Source organism: Chlamydomonas reinhardtii, chromosome 10 (genome assembly GCF_000002595.2).
Source record: "Chlamydomonas reinhardtii strain CC-503 cw92 mt+ chromosome 10, whole genome shotgun sequence".
Classification (NCBI taxonomy): Eukaryota; Viridiplantae; Chlorophyta; class Chlorophyceae; order Chlamydomonadales; family Chlamydomonadaceae; genus Chlamydomonas; species Chlamydomonas reinhardtii.
The window spans coordinates 3698860-3713738 of record NC_057013.1 but is presented as its reverse complement, the minus strand read 5'-3'; the positions used below and the strand labels follow the sequence as shown (position 1 = coordinate 3713738).

At 61.4% G+C, this 14879-nt stretch overlaps 4 protein-coding genes across 4 annotated transcripts; 2 read left to right on the top strand and 2 right to left on the bottom strand.

The window, feature by feature from the left end:
* Positions 1–80: 80 nt before the first annotated feature.
* CHLRE_10g446250v5 (uncharacterized protein) lies at positions 81–7252 on the bottom strand. Its single transcript, XM_043066888.1, has 10 exons — positions 5683–7252; positions 5299–5502; positions 4938–5207; positions 4569–4804; positions 3770–4346; positions 3454–3616; positions 3160–3272; positions 2569–2671; positions 2085–2338; positions 81–1794 (listed from the first exon to the last, which is right to left on the bottom strand). The coding sequence occupies exons 1-10, from the start codon at positions 6952–6954 to the stop codon at positions 871–873; spliced, it is 4116 nt and encodes a 1371-aa protein (XP_042920285.1). The 5' UTR covers positions 6955–7252; the 3' UTR covers positions 81–870.
* A 140-nt stretch (positions 7253–7392) lies between these two features.
* Positions 7393–9588, top strand: CHLRE_10g446200v5 (uncharacterized protein). Its single transcript, XM_001698416.2, has 4 exons — positions 7393–7761; positions 8007–8122; positions 8384–8525; positions 8678–9588. The coding sequence occupies exons 1-4, from the start codon at positions 7537–7539 to the stop codon at positions 8882–8884; spliced, it is 690 nt and encodes a 229-aa protein (XP_001698468.1). The 5' UTR covers positions 7393–7536; the 3' UTR covers positions 8885–9588.
* Positions 9589–9590: 2 nt separating this feature from the next.
* Positions 9591–12612, bottom strand: CHLRE_10g446150v5 (uncharacterized protein). The gene is made up of 6 exons (XM_001698234.2): positions 11911–12612; positions 11567–11736; positions 11173–11325; positions 10767–10874; positions 10370–10641; positions 9591–10151 (listed from the first exon to the last, which is right to left on the bottom strand). Exons 1-6 carry the CDS (start codon positions 12062–12064, stop codon positions 9986–9988), a joined length of 1023 nt encoding a protein of 340 aa, XP_001698286.2. The 5' UTR covers positions 12065–12612; the 3' UTR covers positions 9591–9985.
* A 118-nt stretch (positions 12613–12730) lies between these two features.
* Positions 12731–14878, top strand: CHLRE_10g446100v5 (uncharacterized protein). The gene is made up of 5 exons (XM_001698415.2): positions 12731–12982; positions 13129–13192; positions 13329–13398; positions 13522–13578; positions 13853–14878. The coding sequence occupies exons 1-5, from the start codon at positions 12847–12849 to the stop codon at positions 13982–13984; spliced, it is 459 nt and encodes a 152-aa protein (XP_001698467.1). The 5' UTR covers positions 12731–12846; the 3' UTR covers positions 13985–14878.
* Position 14879: the final 1 nt, after the last annotated feature.

The following is a 14879-nucleotide window of genomic DNA, read 5'->3' as shown; positions in this document are numbered from 1 at the left end:
AGTTGAGCGGCACGGCAGCTTTCCATATGCAGGCCCCAGCGGCAGCAACAACCGCCAATGGCAATGAAATGTCGCCGGCTGGTAAGACTCGTTTGTGCCAGTATTGTCATGCACCGTATGCCACACTTTATAGATCAGCTTGGATAGTTTCGTGACCTAACAGAGGCCTTATGAGCTACACAAAGGGCTGGCTGCCGTCAACTGACGGGCCTACTTGCTTGCGACGCGTTCATCGGGATTGAAGACGACTGTTAAATCAAGAGTGATGGAAGAACATGCAGCAATCACGTTGCAGGGATTAAGAGACTTCGCAGCAAACGGGCGCGGATTGGGATACCCCGCCGTCGCAGACTCATATCAACAGCACGCTTTACATCCAGTAAAGCAGAGCTTTGTGATACATTTCAGTGCTTTACGACACGCAAAATTTTCAGAAAAAGGTGGATCGACAACTCGACACAAGGCGCACCCAGACGTACCCAGGCGTGCCACTCTCCAATAAGCCTGCGCGCTTCCGACACGGCTGCGGTACAATGCGCCAGCTGGCACATGCTACCCATAGACTACAGCAACGGCCCTGTTCAGGCTGGCCCGTTTGTACCCCTATGTTCAAGACCATGGCTTGCACTGTTGGCACACAGCGTCCCCGCAACCATGTGGCCGTATGCCCGCTTTGATGCACTGCTTGGCCTGGTTTCAACTGAGCCGGGGCCAAGCATGGGTACTGTAAGTGGGGTTGCATTCCCTTCTGGCTCCGTGCGCCGTCCCCTGTCTGCATGGGCGATCGCACGGAACCATTCCCCCAAGCGTAGGTCCGCTCGCCCTCTGAATGCCTTCCTCAGCCTCAGCAGCCTCCAGCGCTGCCACCACCTAACCACCTGTATTCGGTAAGATGCCACCGCTGCCGACGACGCTGCTTTTACCAGTGCCCCCAGTGCCAGCGCCCTCGTACTGCCGGCGCAGCGCCTCATACTTGGCCAGCTCCGACCGACTCAGCGAGGACGTCAGTGCCTCAAGCGCCGCCATGAAGTCTGCCTGACACACCACCACCGCATCCGTGCCAGCGCCAGGCGCATCGGCTCTGCCAGTGCTTGCTGATGCCTCCCCACAACTGGCTGTTGCAACAGGACCCGCAGCCTCCGCCGAGGCTACACAGGGTGCTTGGGTAGTATCCGTGGCGGTAAGGGCAGCGCCGGGTGCCAGCATCGCAGGCACGTGCCCAGGGGCCCCGTGTGCAGCAGGGTTGGCGCCCGGCGCTACGGCCTCGGTGCTGATGGCACCTGCAGCCTGCACTGGGTCTGTGGCGGCCGCGGCAGCGAGCTGAGGTGGCGAGTCGGCACTGCTGCTGCCGGCCCCTGCCGCTGCAGCAGCTGCGGCCGCCTTCGCGGCCGCAGCCGCGCGAGCGGCCCTCTTCTTGCGAATGGAAGCGCCCAGTGTCCCCATGCCTTGGATGTCATCTTCTGCTGCACTGTCAACCCCAGCTCCAGCTGCTGGCACCGCCGCTCCTGCTGCAGCTACCAGCCCGTCGTGTGGCTCACTTCCGTCCACTCCTGGCTTCCCTGCCGCCGCTGCCGCCGCCGCCGCCGCCTGGGACCCCGCCTGCACCTCAGCCTGCTCCGCCCGCGCCGCATCCGGCTCCGGTACCTCTACAGCGCGGATGTGTCGCTGCAGGGCGCCCATCCAGGCGTCCGCACACAGCGCGTACAGATCAGCACCGCTGAGGGTGATGGGGCAGGCGGCGGCCACAGCTGGCAGGTTGACGTCAGGGGCCAGACAGAACTTGCGGGTTAGAGCCTGCAAGCAGGGATTTGGGCATTGCAAAATGCGGGACGTGGGCAATGGTGCGGGCACAGGCTGCCGCCCAGCGACGGGGCTTATGCACAAATTCGCGGTAGTAGCTGCTTTGCACAAGCAATGCTTCAGCGCGCTCAAGGCGCATATCGCCGCCCTTGGCACCGCCCAATCCCTATGAAACTGTATGTCACAAACGACTACCCTAGCCCCTGGCAATAATGGACACAACCCCATCCCCATGGGCGGGCCTGTTGCAGCAGCGGCAGTCCTGGAGCGCGGGGCGGACGCACCTGCAGCACCTTGGCCTTGGAGCCGGCGTCCTCCGCAATGCCCACATACACCAGCACATCCAGCCGCCCGGGACGCAGCAGCGAGGGGTCCAGCAGGTCAGGCCTGTTGGTGGCGCCAATCACAAATATCATGCCGCTAGCTCCGCCGGTGCCGCTCGCCCCACCGCCTCCAGCTCCGTTACCGCTTCCGCCTCCGGCGCTGAGGCCGTCAATCTCCGCCAGCAGCTGTGAGACCACCCGGTCCATGACGCCGCCTGTTGGGGAAGAGAGCGGGCGTACATGGAGCGGGAAGCCGGAAAGGGCACAACCGGGCAGGGAGGGTGGGCACACCAGCCGCCTGGGTGCGTATTGATAATACCGGTATGGCATGGGAGCGCACTTGATTAATTGCATACGGCAGAGCGATGGCATAGACTTCAAGAATAAAGGCATGCCTACCAACCTCGACCTATTGCGTCGATCGCGAGTGTCGATCCTCTCGCACCTGAGTCGCCAGACGCGCCGCGGGCGGGCGCCAGAGAGTCGAGCTCGTCGAAGAAGACCACGCAGGGCGCAGCGCGCCGGGCCCGAGCGAAGACCTCACGGACCTGTCCCACAGCGAAGCGTCATAGTGCAGCTGTCATGCGTTGTACAGGGGGATTCAAGGGCACACATCGCAACGGCTTTCACAGCAGAGCCACTAGCACGCGTGCCCTTCGCCACTTGGTACCGCGTCGCCATCCACGCCCAGTGACACGCTTTGCGGCCCATGCCTTGCTGGCCGCATCGTCGTGAAAACACTACACCGTTATCATTCTGTACAACCCGGAACACGTACGCCATCGTCGCTGGCTGAGTAGCTTCGACTCGTTGATTGAGGTACAGTCAGTGAGGTGGCGTCTGTACGGCGGGGTTGCCCCAGCCGAGGCTTCGCCCTGGCAACAACCCTCATCGAATCAGAAGCAGTACACGATAGTTTTGATGCAGTTTGCTAGCGCCCATCGCTAATAGATACCCGTCGCCGCACGAACACGACAGCTCTGAGGGAATCGCTCGCATCAGCATAGTCCTGCACGACGGCAAATGCAACCCTTACCTGTCGTTCACTCTCGCCAATGTACATATTGATGAGCTCAGGACCCTTGACGCTCATAAATGTCGCCGCGCACTGGCTTGCGACAGCTTTCGCCAGCAGCGTTTTTCCGCTACCTACATTAATTCAAGCAAAAGAAACAAAAGAATTGTCACAGTTGCCGTTCGCGGCCAAAAGTGAATGAGGTGTCAACCACGTTTCCGGTTTCGGAAACGTGGTGTATGGCATGCTGGCGGCTCCCTTGGCGGCTGCTTCCGGCGCGCTTGCATAGCAGCTGTGTACGCATGCACATCATACCTGGTGGCCCATAAAGTAGCACACCGCTGCGCCGTCGCAGGCCAGCGGCGAAGAGCTGCGGGTGTCGCAGCGGGAGCTCCACCGTGTCGGTAATGACACGCTTGGCATCTTCCAGACCGCCGATGTCGTCCCACTTGACATTCGGAACGGTCGGTGCACCCACCTGTATGTCAACGCCACGCACAAATCTTGGACTCGCGACCTCTCACCGACGCCTATGGCTGTCGCTCTTAGGAGAGCCCTTGCTATGCCTGTGCGCTGCACGTATGTGCAAGGCCAACTTGCAGTTTGCAGCACAAAGCCAGCCGGCCCTTACCTCAACAGCCGTCCGCGACTTGACTCTGTCCAGCGCAGCCCGGACGTCGCGGTCTAGGTCCAATGCCGCCACGGCTCCCCCTGTTGAAGCATGGGCAGGCGCTGCTGCTGTGCTAGAGCCCACAACCGAGCGCGTGTTTGCACCTGCCGCCGCCAACGCTCTGCCGGTGACAGTCTTGCCGCGGAGGCATGCGGGCAGCACTCCCGGCGGAAACGCTGCCACCGCCGCCCTGCCCAGAGCCGCTGCCGCCGCATCCGCCGCCAAACCACACAGATCCCTCGGCAGCAGCCCCGCCGTCTGCGCCGTTAGCGAGTCCGCAGCCGCATCCAGCTCCCTCTCTGCGGTGTCCCCTAGCGCTCCGTCCCCCAAACCCATTTCGCAGCCCGGAAGCATGCCGGCCGCGCTTGCTGCATCGGCTGCCGCTGCCGCTGACCGCAGCAGGTGGCGCAGCAGCAGGCGGCGCTCCTCCGATGAGGGTGCCGCCACCGCCAGTGTATGCGTGAAGCAGCGGCCCAGAGGCAGCGGCACGTCCTCCAACGCATTCGCTGTGGCCAGCACCGCCACGAAGCCGGGCGGCCTAGCGGCGAGGCAAGCACGGCAGGCAGGTGGGACGGGGTTTGAGAAAGCAAACGGAAACAGCCAAGCAGCTACGAGTTCAAAAGGCAAGACCGCAGGAAGGTGCTGACGCAGCATGGAAGGGAGCAGGGCACGGCAGCAGGGAGGGACACGACAAATCGTTGCACTGATACCGGTACCCTCGCCACGTCCACACCCGACCACTATCGATGCGGGCACGTACCGAGTCCCCGGCGTGCTGCGGCCGCCACCAATGCCCGTCGCACTGCTGCCAGCAGCGCCACCGCAGGACCCGCCCCACATGATTCCTTGCCTCGCCGCCGAACTGCCGCTGCGCGTCGCCGCCTCTGCCAGCACCTCGGCACAGCGTTGCGCGGCACTGGCGGCGCCGCCCGCGCCCTGGCCCTGCTGGCCGGGTCCGTCCGCGGCGCTGCGCGTCCCCACCAGCGCCTCCAAGTCCTGTGCAGGTCCATTGAGGGCGGGTGCAGTGGCAGGCGGTTCCAAGCCGACAACAATTCGGCACAGTTGGGCACAAAGGTAAAAGCAGCATGCAATCTTCTCATCAGGAACGTGCAGTACGATGCAAACGCACCTGCAGCAGCAACACGGCGGGCGCAAACGCTTCGGCTGCCTCCAGCATTGCGCGCAGCGCCGCCGCTGCCCCACGCTGCGCAGCCGCATCCGAGCCGCCCGGCGGCGGCGCCAGCTCATGGCAGGACACGGTCACGAAGTGCAGCCCAAGTGCAGCGGCGGCGGCGCGGGCGGCGGTGCGGCGGCCGCTGCCTGGCGGGCCGTACAGCAGCAGCGCGGGCGCAGGCAGGTCTAGAGCCAGTGCGGCCGGATGCAGCAGCGGAGCCAGCACCTGCAGCACCCAATAAGGATGGAGGGTGGGGCGCATGTCGGCGGTCGTAACAGTGAACGGCCAGGCTAGGCTAGGCTGGGCTAGTGCTTACCTCCGCAACGCGGCGCCATGTCGGCAGCAACGGCCCAGGTGTGCCCGCCAGCCCGGGCAGCGGCACGCACGCTAGCACCGCTGCCGGGTCCGAGCCAAGCTGCGGCAGTAAGTTGGAGGCTGAGGCGGAGCCAGTGGCAGAGTCCGCCTCAGGCTGCGGCGACTGCTCACACCCGACTGGGAGCGCCGACTGGCACAGGCCACCCTGGACGGACATTACAAGGAGCAGGAAGGCACAGAACAAGTAAGCAAGCCAGACAACACAGCACAGGACCCGGTGCATGCCATATTGCCACCTGCTTCGAGTATGTACATAAACATGGGAAGAACGGGGCATTGTCGCTGCAGCTATCACACCCAACCCTCATCCACATCCCAACCCCACCTGAAGAGCAAGCAGCGTCTGCTCCGGGCTGACCAGTAGTGGCAGTCGGCCCGGGGCCCGGCTCAGCTGCTGCGACCGCCCCTGCTGCTGCTCCTCCGCCTCCTCCGCGGCGGACACCTCTGTCACCTTGAAGTACACCAGCCGTCGGGGCCCTGCCCTCGCCCCCTGCTGCTGGTGTGGCCGCGCCTCCTTGGCCAGACCGCCGGCATTGGTGGCGGCCAGCAGGGGCACTGCCAGCACGTCACCGGCGCTCACGTACCGCTCAGTATTCCTGAAATAGCGCTGCAGCGCCAACGCCACTGAGTCCCGGCTCACCGTGCTGGCGCCACTGCCGCCGTCAGCCCCGTCCACCCCGTCTCCCGCGCCACCTCCTCCGCCGTGCGCATCGCCTTCTGAAAGCAGCGCTAATGCTGGGTCTGCCACACCCGCAGCCCCGCCGTCGGCTCCTGTTGATGAGGAGGCAGGCGCTGGCGCCGAGGAGGACTCGCCCTCGGCCTGGCCGCCTCCTGCAGTCCCTCCTGCACCACCCAGGCGAGCCATGGCGGCAGCACGCGGCACGCCTACCTTGCACAGCTGCACCGAGCCAGCCACAGGTGCCGCAGGCTCGCCGCTGCCCGCCTGCCTGACGGCGGCGAGAGCTGCCGCGGTTGTGGCCGAGGAGGTGAGGGCTGCCAGTACGGTGGAGGCATGCAGCGCCAGGTCCGCCACAGCCACCGCCAGTGGCACCACGCGAAGCGGTGCCGCAAGCTCCAGGCCCAGCAACGGCGCCGCAGCCGCACCACCGGAGCCGAGGGCTTTTGAGCACGAGCCCGACGGCTGCAGCAGCGGCTGTACGGTGTACGGCACTGCCAGATTGAAGGCCAGCAGCGGAGAAAGGGTGGGCGGCAGCCCGTCACCCGACGCCACAGGCGCGCTCGTCGAGGATGCTGTTGGATCGCTGGGCTTTGCAGCAATAGCTGCAACAGCTACGGCATTGGCTGGTTGGTACAGCACAAGCAACTGCGCCACGGCTGCCCGCTCGCAGCCGGCAGTCGCGGATGACGCCGTCCAGGCGGCTGAGGCGGTGCTTGCTGGGGCAAGCCCCTCGCCTGAGCGAGCTAGCACCCAGCCGCCGTGCCCGACCTGCAGCTGCCGCGCAACTTGCAGCCCGACAGCCAGCCAGGGTTCGTGCGCAGGAGGAAGCGTGTACGGTGCTGCGTGCTCGGCGTCCTCTTGGTGCGGTGGTGACGCAGGAAGCGGGTGGACCTTCACGCGAGTCCCGATCGCCACCATAGACAGCAGCAGTGCTTGAGGCTGAGGTGGCGGGGAAAGCGCAGCGGTGCCTTCACCGCGCGGCCCCGTCCCGGTATGGCCTCGGCCGGGGAGCTGGACTGTTGTGTCCGGTGACACCGATGAGCACCCATATAGCACCTGCAGGCGCCGCGCCGCTGCTGAACATAATAGGGGAGGCCGGCTTGGTGAATCCATTCTCCGTTTGAGCGTATCCTAGCTCAGTTCCGACACCAGCCGACAGGTTTAAGCTCGACCTGCCACTTGCCGCTCATCATTAAGACAGTAAAAAGCTTACTATTTGATGAAATAATTTTCATGGCGTATAGGCAAACAATTGGTGGTTGCATGCATGGTCGTGACTCAGCTCATCCATCCCTCCAGCGCCCTAGTTTCAACTTTGAAAGCAGACGCAACTCACATTTCTTTGATATGATGCTTGGTAAGGTCACAAGATCACATGATCATAATCCACGAACTGGCTAAATCGTGTCATACTGCAATCAACGCAACTTATCGCGCCTAGTCCCCTCTTTTACCCCATAGCCTTAAACTCACTCCATAGCCGTAAATTGTACAGGCGCAATGGAGGACTCAAAGCTCGCGGAGCTGCTCACAAAGGCCTGTCCCCGACCATCTTTCCTTGCTACCACGGACGGGGGGCCATGCCTCGCCCTATCGGTGCACGTGCTGATGGTAGAGGCGGGCTTTGTGCTACTGACCTCGGAGGCCAACACCAGCTCCCGCAATTCCAAGCCTGACAGCAAGTATATGCCCCAGAAGGACTGGAACGGCCTGTACCTGGACCAGGTGGGACCCGGAGGCCGGAGTGTGGGTGAACACTGAACACGGTGCATGCGGTTTCGGAACCCGGGGGAAGCAGGCTGCAAACTCAAACGACCACACCTGTTAGGTGGGGGTGATTGGGTAACCGGATGTATGGCGTATGAACAATTGCGAGGGAAGAAAATAGATGCATGCGGGAGCGGCACGTCACGTCACAATCGCCAGGCCCCAACCAAGTGAACTACCCACACCTCCATGCGCCCGCACAGTGGATCTTCGAGTACACTAAACCAGGCAAAGCGCGGAAGTTCACGGTGCATCTGAGTCTACAAGCCGCGAGCAAACGCATGTTCATCCACTGCTCGGAGGAGGCAAACCCGGCTAAGTAAGGGCGGGCTGTCAGGGAATGGTTTCAGGGCACAACTGTGTAGCAGCGGCACTGCTAGCAATTGCCCAGCCGAGGATAGGCTGCCTTGTGCACACGGATACCTCGTACGTGCAAGCCCGTGGGGCCGCGAAGATGCCCAAACTGCGTGCCAAACTGCCAACCCCAACGGACCGCATCCCCTGTCTGCTTTCTAGCCAGCCACGAGTTATATGTGGACTGCTCTATGCCTTCCTGATTGCCTCATTGCCGTCTACGCAGCACGTGTGTTCTGGGGCTGCAGCTGGACAACTACGTGCCGGAGCCCGCCCGCCTCAAGACCAACAGCTGGGAGGGCGCAGTGCTGAACGCCGGCAAGATGAAGGGGCTACTCACTGAGTACATCATCACACCACTGCTGCAGGTATGGCTGCAGGGCGACCGCCCTTCCCCCTGACTGAACCACTGGTTGCAACTGGCAGAGGATGTGCCGGGTCTGTGCCTTGTGGCTGGATCGGCCGCTTCATTGTATGACAGCGCGCGCATGATCGTTCCCTTCTCGTTTTGACGCCGCAGAACGCGGAGGACCAGCACATGCCGCCGGAGGAGGAGCAAGAGGCGCAGGCGGCCGCGGCGGCCGGAGCGGGTCGCGGTGGCATGGTCGGCGGCGGCTGGGCTGGCTGGCTCACAAACAACCAGGCGTATGTGGTTGCTGGAGTGGCAGCGGCGGCGGTAGCGGTGCTGGTGGTGGCGCACCGGTCGAGCGCCCTGTCACGGCGGTAACTTTTGATGGGGTGCGCACGTGGAGTCCCGGCACTCATGGAGGCGAATGGCTGACAGTAGAGTGAGCGAGAATGAATTGCCGTCATTTCGACTGAGGAATGGGGGGGGGGAGGATAGTGCATTTGAGCATTTCGAAGACAGAGACTCAGCGACCAAACCGCCAGGTTGGCGTTGTTCCCATACATCCCCCCGATTTCGGTCGGGAGCTGAGACTATGGCTAGTAGCTGAGATGTTAAGTTGAACAGGAGTAGATCCTTGACGATTTAACGCTTGATTGGTTGCGAGCGCCGAAACCTTAGTCTCACGACTGAGTCGTGGTACGCTTGTGCCCCAACTGTATGGTTGATGAGGGCGGGCTATAGAAGGCTAGCGTCCAGCACCGATGGGTCCTAGCGACTCGCATAAGGTGGGCGTACAGGTTCGAACCGCGGGGCGTGCATTGTGTTGCGGGCGTTTGAAGATGGTGGTGATTGATGACTGGCTAGCAATATGAGCTTGATGAGGCAGAAGGTGTTGGTGTAGGGCATTGATTACGAGTGGTTCCCCGCTGTCACAAAGCATGATATCTCCAAGGACGAACAAGCACCAGCTGGGCTGGCTGCAACTGTAACATACATTGCATGAGTGACGTTGACTGGCAGGGCACTGATCCAGGGTAGCAAGTCGTTGCATCACTGCATGGACCGACTATGCGCCCATGTATGCGAAAAGGGGATGAGAGACGTGTGCAAGCCTGCAAGGTCTGCAAGTCAGGTGTGATTCAAAGCGTCGCCTGGCGTCGCCTGGCGTCGCCTGCCTTCGTCTGGTGCGTCATGCAAGGGTACTAGTGAAGCGATGTGGTACAATGGTTTGTGGATGTAAAGCAGGCCATCGGGCTAGACACGCCCCTCCATCAGTGACCAATCCAGGACACGACACTTCCGAGCCTTCCTGATTAGCCGCTCGAAATCATCACCAGTGCATGCAGCCTCAACAGCAATCCTCGCGCTAAGCATTTCCTGCCACGTCCATACCTTAAATCCCTCTCATTGTTGCAACTCCTGACTCTCCATGACCAGCAAGCAGAGCAACACCAGCCAGCTGCTGCTCAGTCATCAGTGCTAGGATAGTGCCGGGTTGGCCTTCTTCTTCGCCACCGCTCTCCCACGCCCGGTTTTCCCCTTTGCCGCCGCATCGTCCAGCTTGGCCTGCACCTCCGCTGGCACCGGCACACCGCAGAAGCGGGAGCGTGTGGCGAGCGCCCCGTCACACGTGGCCTTGCTGTACCTGCATGGCGATGCAGCACAGTGGGAGGGAGCGGGCGCCGCACACACAGCTTACATGATTGGAAGCTGGTGAAAATACCCTTCCCCGCGTCCTGGCCGGTGTCGTATGCGAGGTGCACAGACGAACCGCTGCCCATCACATGCGCCTGCAAAAGCATGCCACCTCGAACCCCCAGCCCTTATCGCCGCACACGTACGGTAGCACACGCGCGAGCGCACCTGTCCATTAGTGTGAAGTAGTACTTGGGCCGCGTCACGCCGGCGCCGCCGCCCCGGTTCATCTTCTCGCTGAAGTCCTCGAAGCTCTTTGTCACGTAGTGGAACACCGCGCCGCGCTCATGCGTGCTGTTCTTGTTGCGGCCGCGCGCGATGCGCTGGCGGTGCTCGTTGACCATGTACGGCTCTAGATTGTCGGGCGATGTGGCGTTGAAGACGGCGCGGTGCGGCGAGTACATGGTGGGCTTGAAACGCGTGTTCACAAATGTCTTGAACTGCGTGCAAGCAAGACGGTACGACAACAGTGCGGACTGCGTGTGAGCGCCTGTTGACGGGTTGAGCAATGGGGGCAAACGAGAACGCGACAAACCAGGCGTGTTGCCTCGGGCCTCCCACGGACCTGTGTGTTGAACTTGTGGTCATGCGGCGTGCAGGCCGTGTATGACTCCACCACCGGCGCCTTTGGGCGGGCCACGTGGCCGCTGCTGCCCAGCAGCACCCAGTAGATCTGGTGATGGTGTGATGCGGTGGTGGGGTGAGGGAGGCGCAGGCGGTCCGCCGCAGGTTGGGATTCTGCCACGCGGCAGGAGGCCCAGGCGGGACTGGTGGCGCATCGACAAGCGTTGGTACACGTATGCGAATTACCGGCCGCGCACCATCCGCACCCCACTCGCCCCGCCACTCACAACTATGGAACCTACATGCTACCCGGTTCCAACAGGCCATCTAAAGTAGTTCTCTGAAACCATCACAACTCTCGCCGGCCCCGGTTGCCCCGTGTTGCCACCTTCTCTCAAGGCTCTCACCGATAGCCCCGGGAACTGCTCGTAATCCCGCAGCAAGTCGTTGACGCTGCTCAAGCCCGGGTCGTACAACACCAGGAACTCATCCAGGTCAATGAAGCCGATGAAGGTGTGGCGCGAGCCCCACTGCTCCATACAGTGCTTGTACGCCTGGCCCTGCAGCCACCCAGCAGGCGAGCGGCAGGCGCCGGGCCGCGGTGCCCCTTGAAGCGTGAAGCCTGGCATGAGAAGGCGCCGGCCGGCGCCGGAATGCCCTATGCTTGCCATGCCACTGGGCCTCATGTTCCCACACACGCCTGCCAAGTGCCCGCAAACCCCATAGCACTCGTCAGCCTGTAGCCCGCCGCCCACCAAAACGCACAACCCCACCACCACAACGCCACCACCCCACTCCCACCTGAACGGTGCTCATGAATCGCTCCAGGTCGGATGTGTAGCCCTCCTGGAACTTGCGGTGCGCGGCGCTGAAGTTGACGTAGTGCAGGAAGCCGCTGTCCAGGTGGGGACCCAGCTCGGAAGACATGGGCACGCTGCTGCCGTGGTCGTACAGGTAGATGCGAGAGAAGCCTGGGGGTGTCAGGGGATAGGATTGAGATGGAGAGGTGGCACCGACAACGTGGCAGCGATAAGGATGAACGATGGTATCGGCTGTGAAATGCTTGTGTACGGGTTGCGCCACGGGGTTGCGCGCTCGGGCGCGGTGTGCGGCACCCTCACAAGACAGGACCCGGCTCGACTCACCCAGGCACTTGTGGTAGTCCACCCATTCACGAACGTAGCGGTTCTCATTGCGCCCCACTGCGCACAGTGCTGAGTACCCGGCGTCGCTGCCGCTGCCACTGGCCGCAGCAGCTGCTACTGCTGCTGGGCACACTAGAAGGCTCAGTATCCCCATCGCCATTACTGCCAACGTTCTTAAGGCCTGCTGTCGAAGCGAGCTCCGCTCCTGTATTGGATCATGGCTTGCCCTTGATACTGTGCTTAACGTGAGGGCAGCCATCGCGCTTAGCCCTGATTGGCGAGCCGCGGGCGATCCCCGGCTGTAGTTTACTGTCGGTTAGCACAACTCCTCTAGGTCCCACAGCTGCAAAAGCTACGTAAGGCTGTTCTTCAAAAAGAAGTTAGGAGTTCCATCGCGCACTGGGGTCCAGAGGGCCAGGGCCTTACGAGCTAATGGAGCAGCAGGCCGCCGCCCGTGCGCCAGCGCCCGCACGGGCTGGGTGTGGAGGAGCAGAGAACGGGGCCCAGCGCGGCTGTAGCTTACCGCGGTGATAAGAGCACCTCGCGGGCTATCAGATTGAGTATGCAGCTACTTAACTACTCACTGCTGAACTAGCAGGCCCTTCTATGAAGAGCAGCGACAGCTGCTGCTCATGCTAGGCAGCTGCTAGCTGTGCAGTGAATTGTCAATAGGAATGCATTGTTCACAAAGACGCGACCTATCTCAAGCTGGGATTTAGGAAAGCTTAGAAAGGGAAAGTTCTGGTCGTCACCCCAATCGCGATGCCCCGATTTCGCTTGAGCTCCGGTGTTTGCGAACTATACAACAGCGTAATTAGCACCTACTTGCACAATTAAATATCTAACTCAACTAGTTCCACGCTCTCCTGCCAGCTACCGGAACAATTGCGTTCTGCTTTTCAGTTGCTGTAGTCTTTGGCTGCACAACCTTACGCGATGGCGCTACTTGCCAACAGCCGCTCGCTACGTGGAGCGAACCCCAGCGCTGTCCGTGCCACGGCGGCACGGGTTGCACGACTGGCCGTGGTTCCGCGGAGGGGTGTGGCCACCGCCGCCCAGAAGCAGCAGTTCGGTGCGCATGGGACAATGTACTTGACGTGCTGCAAGGTGTCAGAGAACGGTGGTCATGATACTTTGCCATGGCCACGACCTCTTGCCCAACTGTTCTCCTGAATTGAGCGTGCGTTGACACTTTGCCCTGTCCCTGTACCCCTCAAGAGTCGTTTGATGATATGCTGGCGCGCTCGGAGCTCCCACTGCTGGTGGACTTCTACGCAACCTGGTAAGGCGGTTGGATGGTCGTGGCGTGATAGCACTGACGCCTTGCCGGGCGCCGCGGTTGGCTTGGTGCCTGCGTGTGTAGCACATGTGCACGCGCTTACAATAATCGCCGTTCCTACCGCGTTGCTTTCCACCAGGTGTGGGCCCTGCCAAATGATGTCGCCCATCCTGACGGCAGTGCAGACCAAGATGAAGGGCAAGTTGCAGGTATGCGGATGCATGAGGATGTAGGAAGAGTTGCACGTTGGCGGGGTCACGAACGATACTGGATTACGCTGGCCTATTAGGTGGTGTTCATGGACTCTGCTGGCATTGCACTGCACTGTGCAGGTTGTCAAAATCGACACGGACAAGTACCCCGGCATTGCCAGCCAGCACCGCATCCAGGTGAGGCTGCGCTGCAACGTCTGTGCATGCACAAAGTCCATAACCTATGCATTGGTTCCACTCCACACTCATGTTCAGCCCGTCAGTACATCAGCGGTGCCGGGTATGGCACCCAATACTCGCTTGCGCACGCGCGGTGGCGAGTGATCCCACATGTAACTGCTTTTAGCTGATGATGGACACGATCAAGGAATTCTCCATTTTGAGATCTACATACGTTCTGCCAACCCCCAGTGCTAGCCTGAACTGCAAAGCCGTTCGCCCGTACCCGCAGGCCCTGCCCACCATTGCGCTTTTCATGAAGGGCAAGATGGTCTTCCGCTTTGAGGGCGTCCTCAACGAGGGCCAAATCATTGATAAGGTCAACTACTACCTCAGTGGCGCCGCGATGGGGCAGCAGAAGTAATAGGCTGCTGTGCTGCGTCTCCACGTCATAGCGCATACAGTTCACGGCGCTGCTCCTAGTCAGGCAACAGCACGGCGTCAGCGGCCCGCACTTGTACTAGTGCCGTTGGTGCCGCCATTCCCGGATGCGGGACAGAGCCGCTGCTGGAGCTCCGCTGGAGACGTGGGGCAGGGGTGGCGGGCCTTGTGCTCCATGAACTCGAAGTAGCCCTCCTTGCGCTTAACGCCCGCACCGCCCCCGCGCGCAAGCTTCTCCTCATAGTCCTGCGTGATGGGTGCATGCACATGACGTGTTATTGGCATTCAGCAGCGTACGTGGGGTTAGGAAGTGCGGAGGTGGCCAGTGGGTGGTACGAACACAAATGCAACTGACAATGCATGGGCTTGCAGTTCTGTTGTCATATGTGGGCGATGGTGACGAAGTGGTACATGGAAGCCATGGGTTTCCAGGTGTGTGTGACACCAGGAATGCGAGGGGACACACGGCTATGCGGTCACCACATTGCGTGGCTTGATAGGGCCGCGTTGCACTGGGCATGTACACGAGCGCATGTGGCGAAGGTGGTGGATTGGGTAGTAGTATCCCAGGTGCAAAGCATGTATGCCGAATTCGGACACATAGGCAAACCCAACGGCTTGTTTGTGCAAATAAAGGGCTGTGCTACCATAGCATGCGCATTCGCGCATGCAGACTCCATTACCCCAAGCGGGAACATGCGAGCGGTACGGTAACATGTTAATGAAGTGATCATTGCATTATTCCCACCAATGGCCGCACCTCGCGGGACTTGATCACGTAGTGCATGACAGCTGCCTTCATGTGTGTGGGCTGGTTCTCGCTGCCGCTGAAGAGTGAAGACACGATCCAAGGCAGAGCAATGAGTGGCACTTAGTAA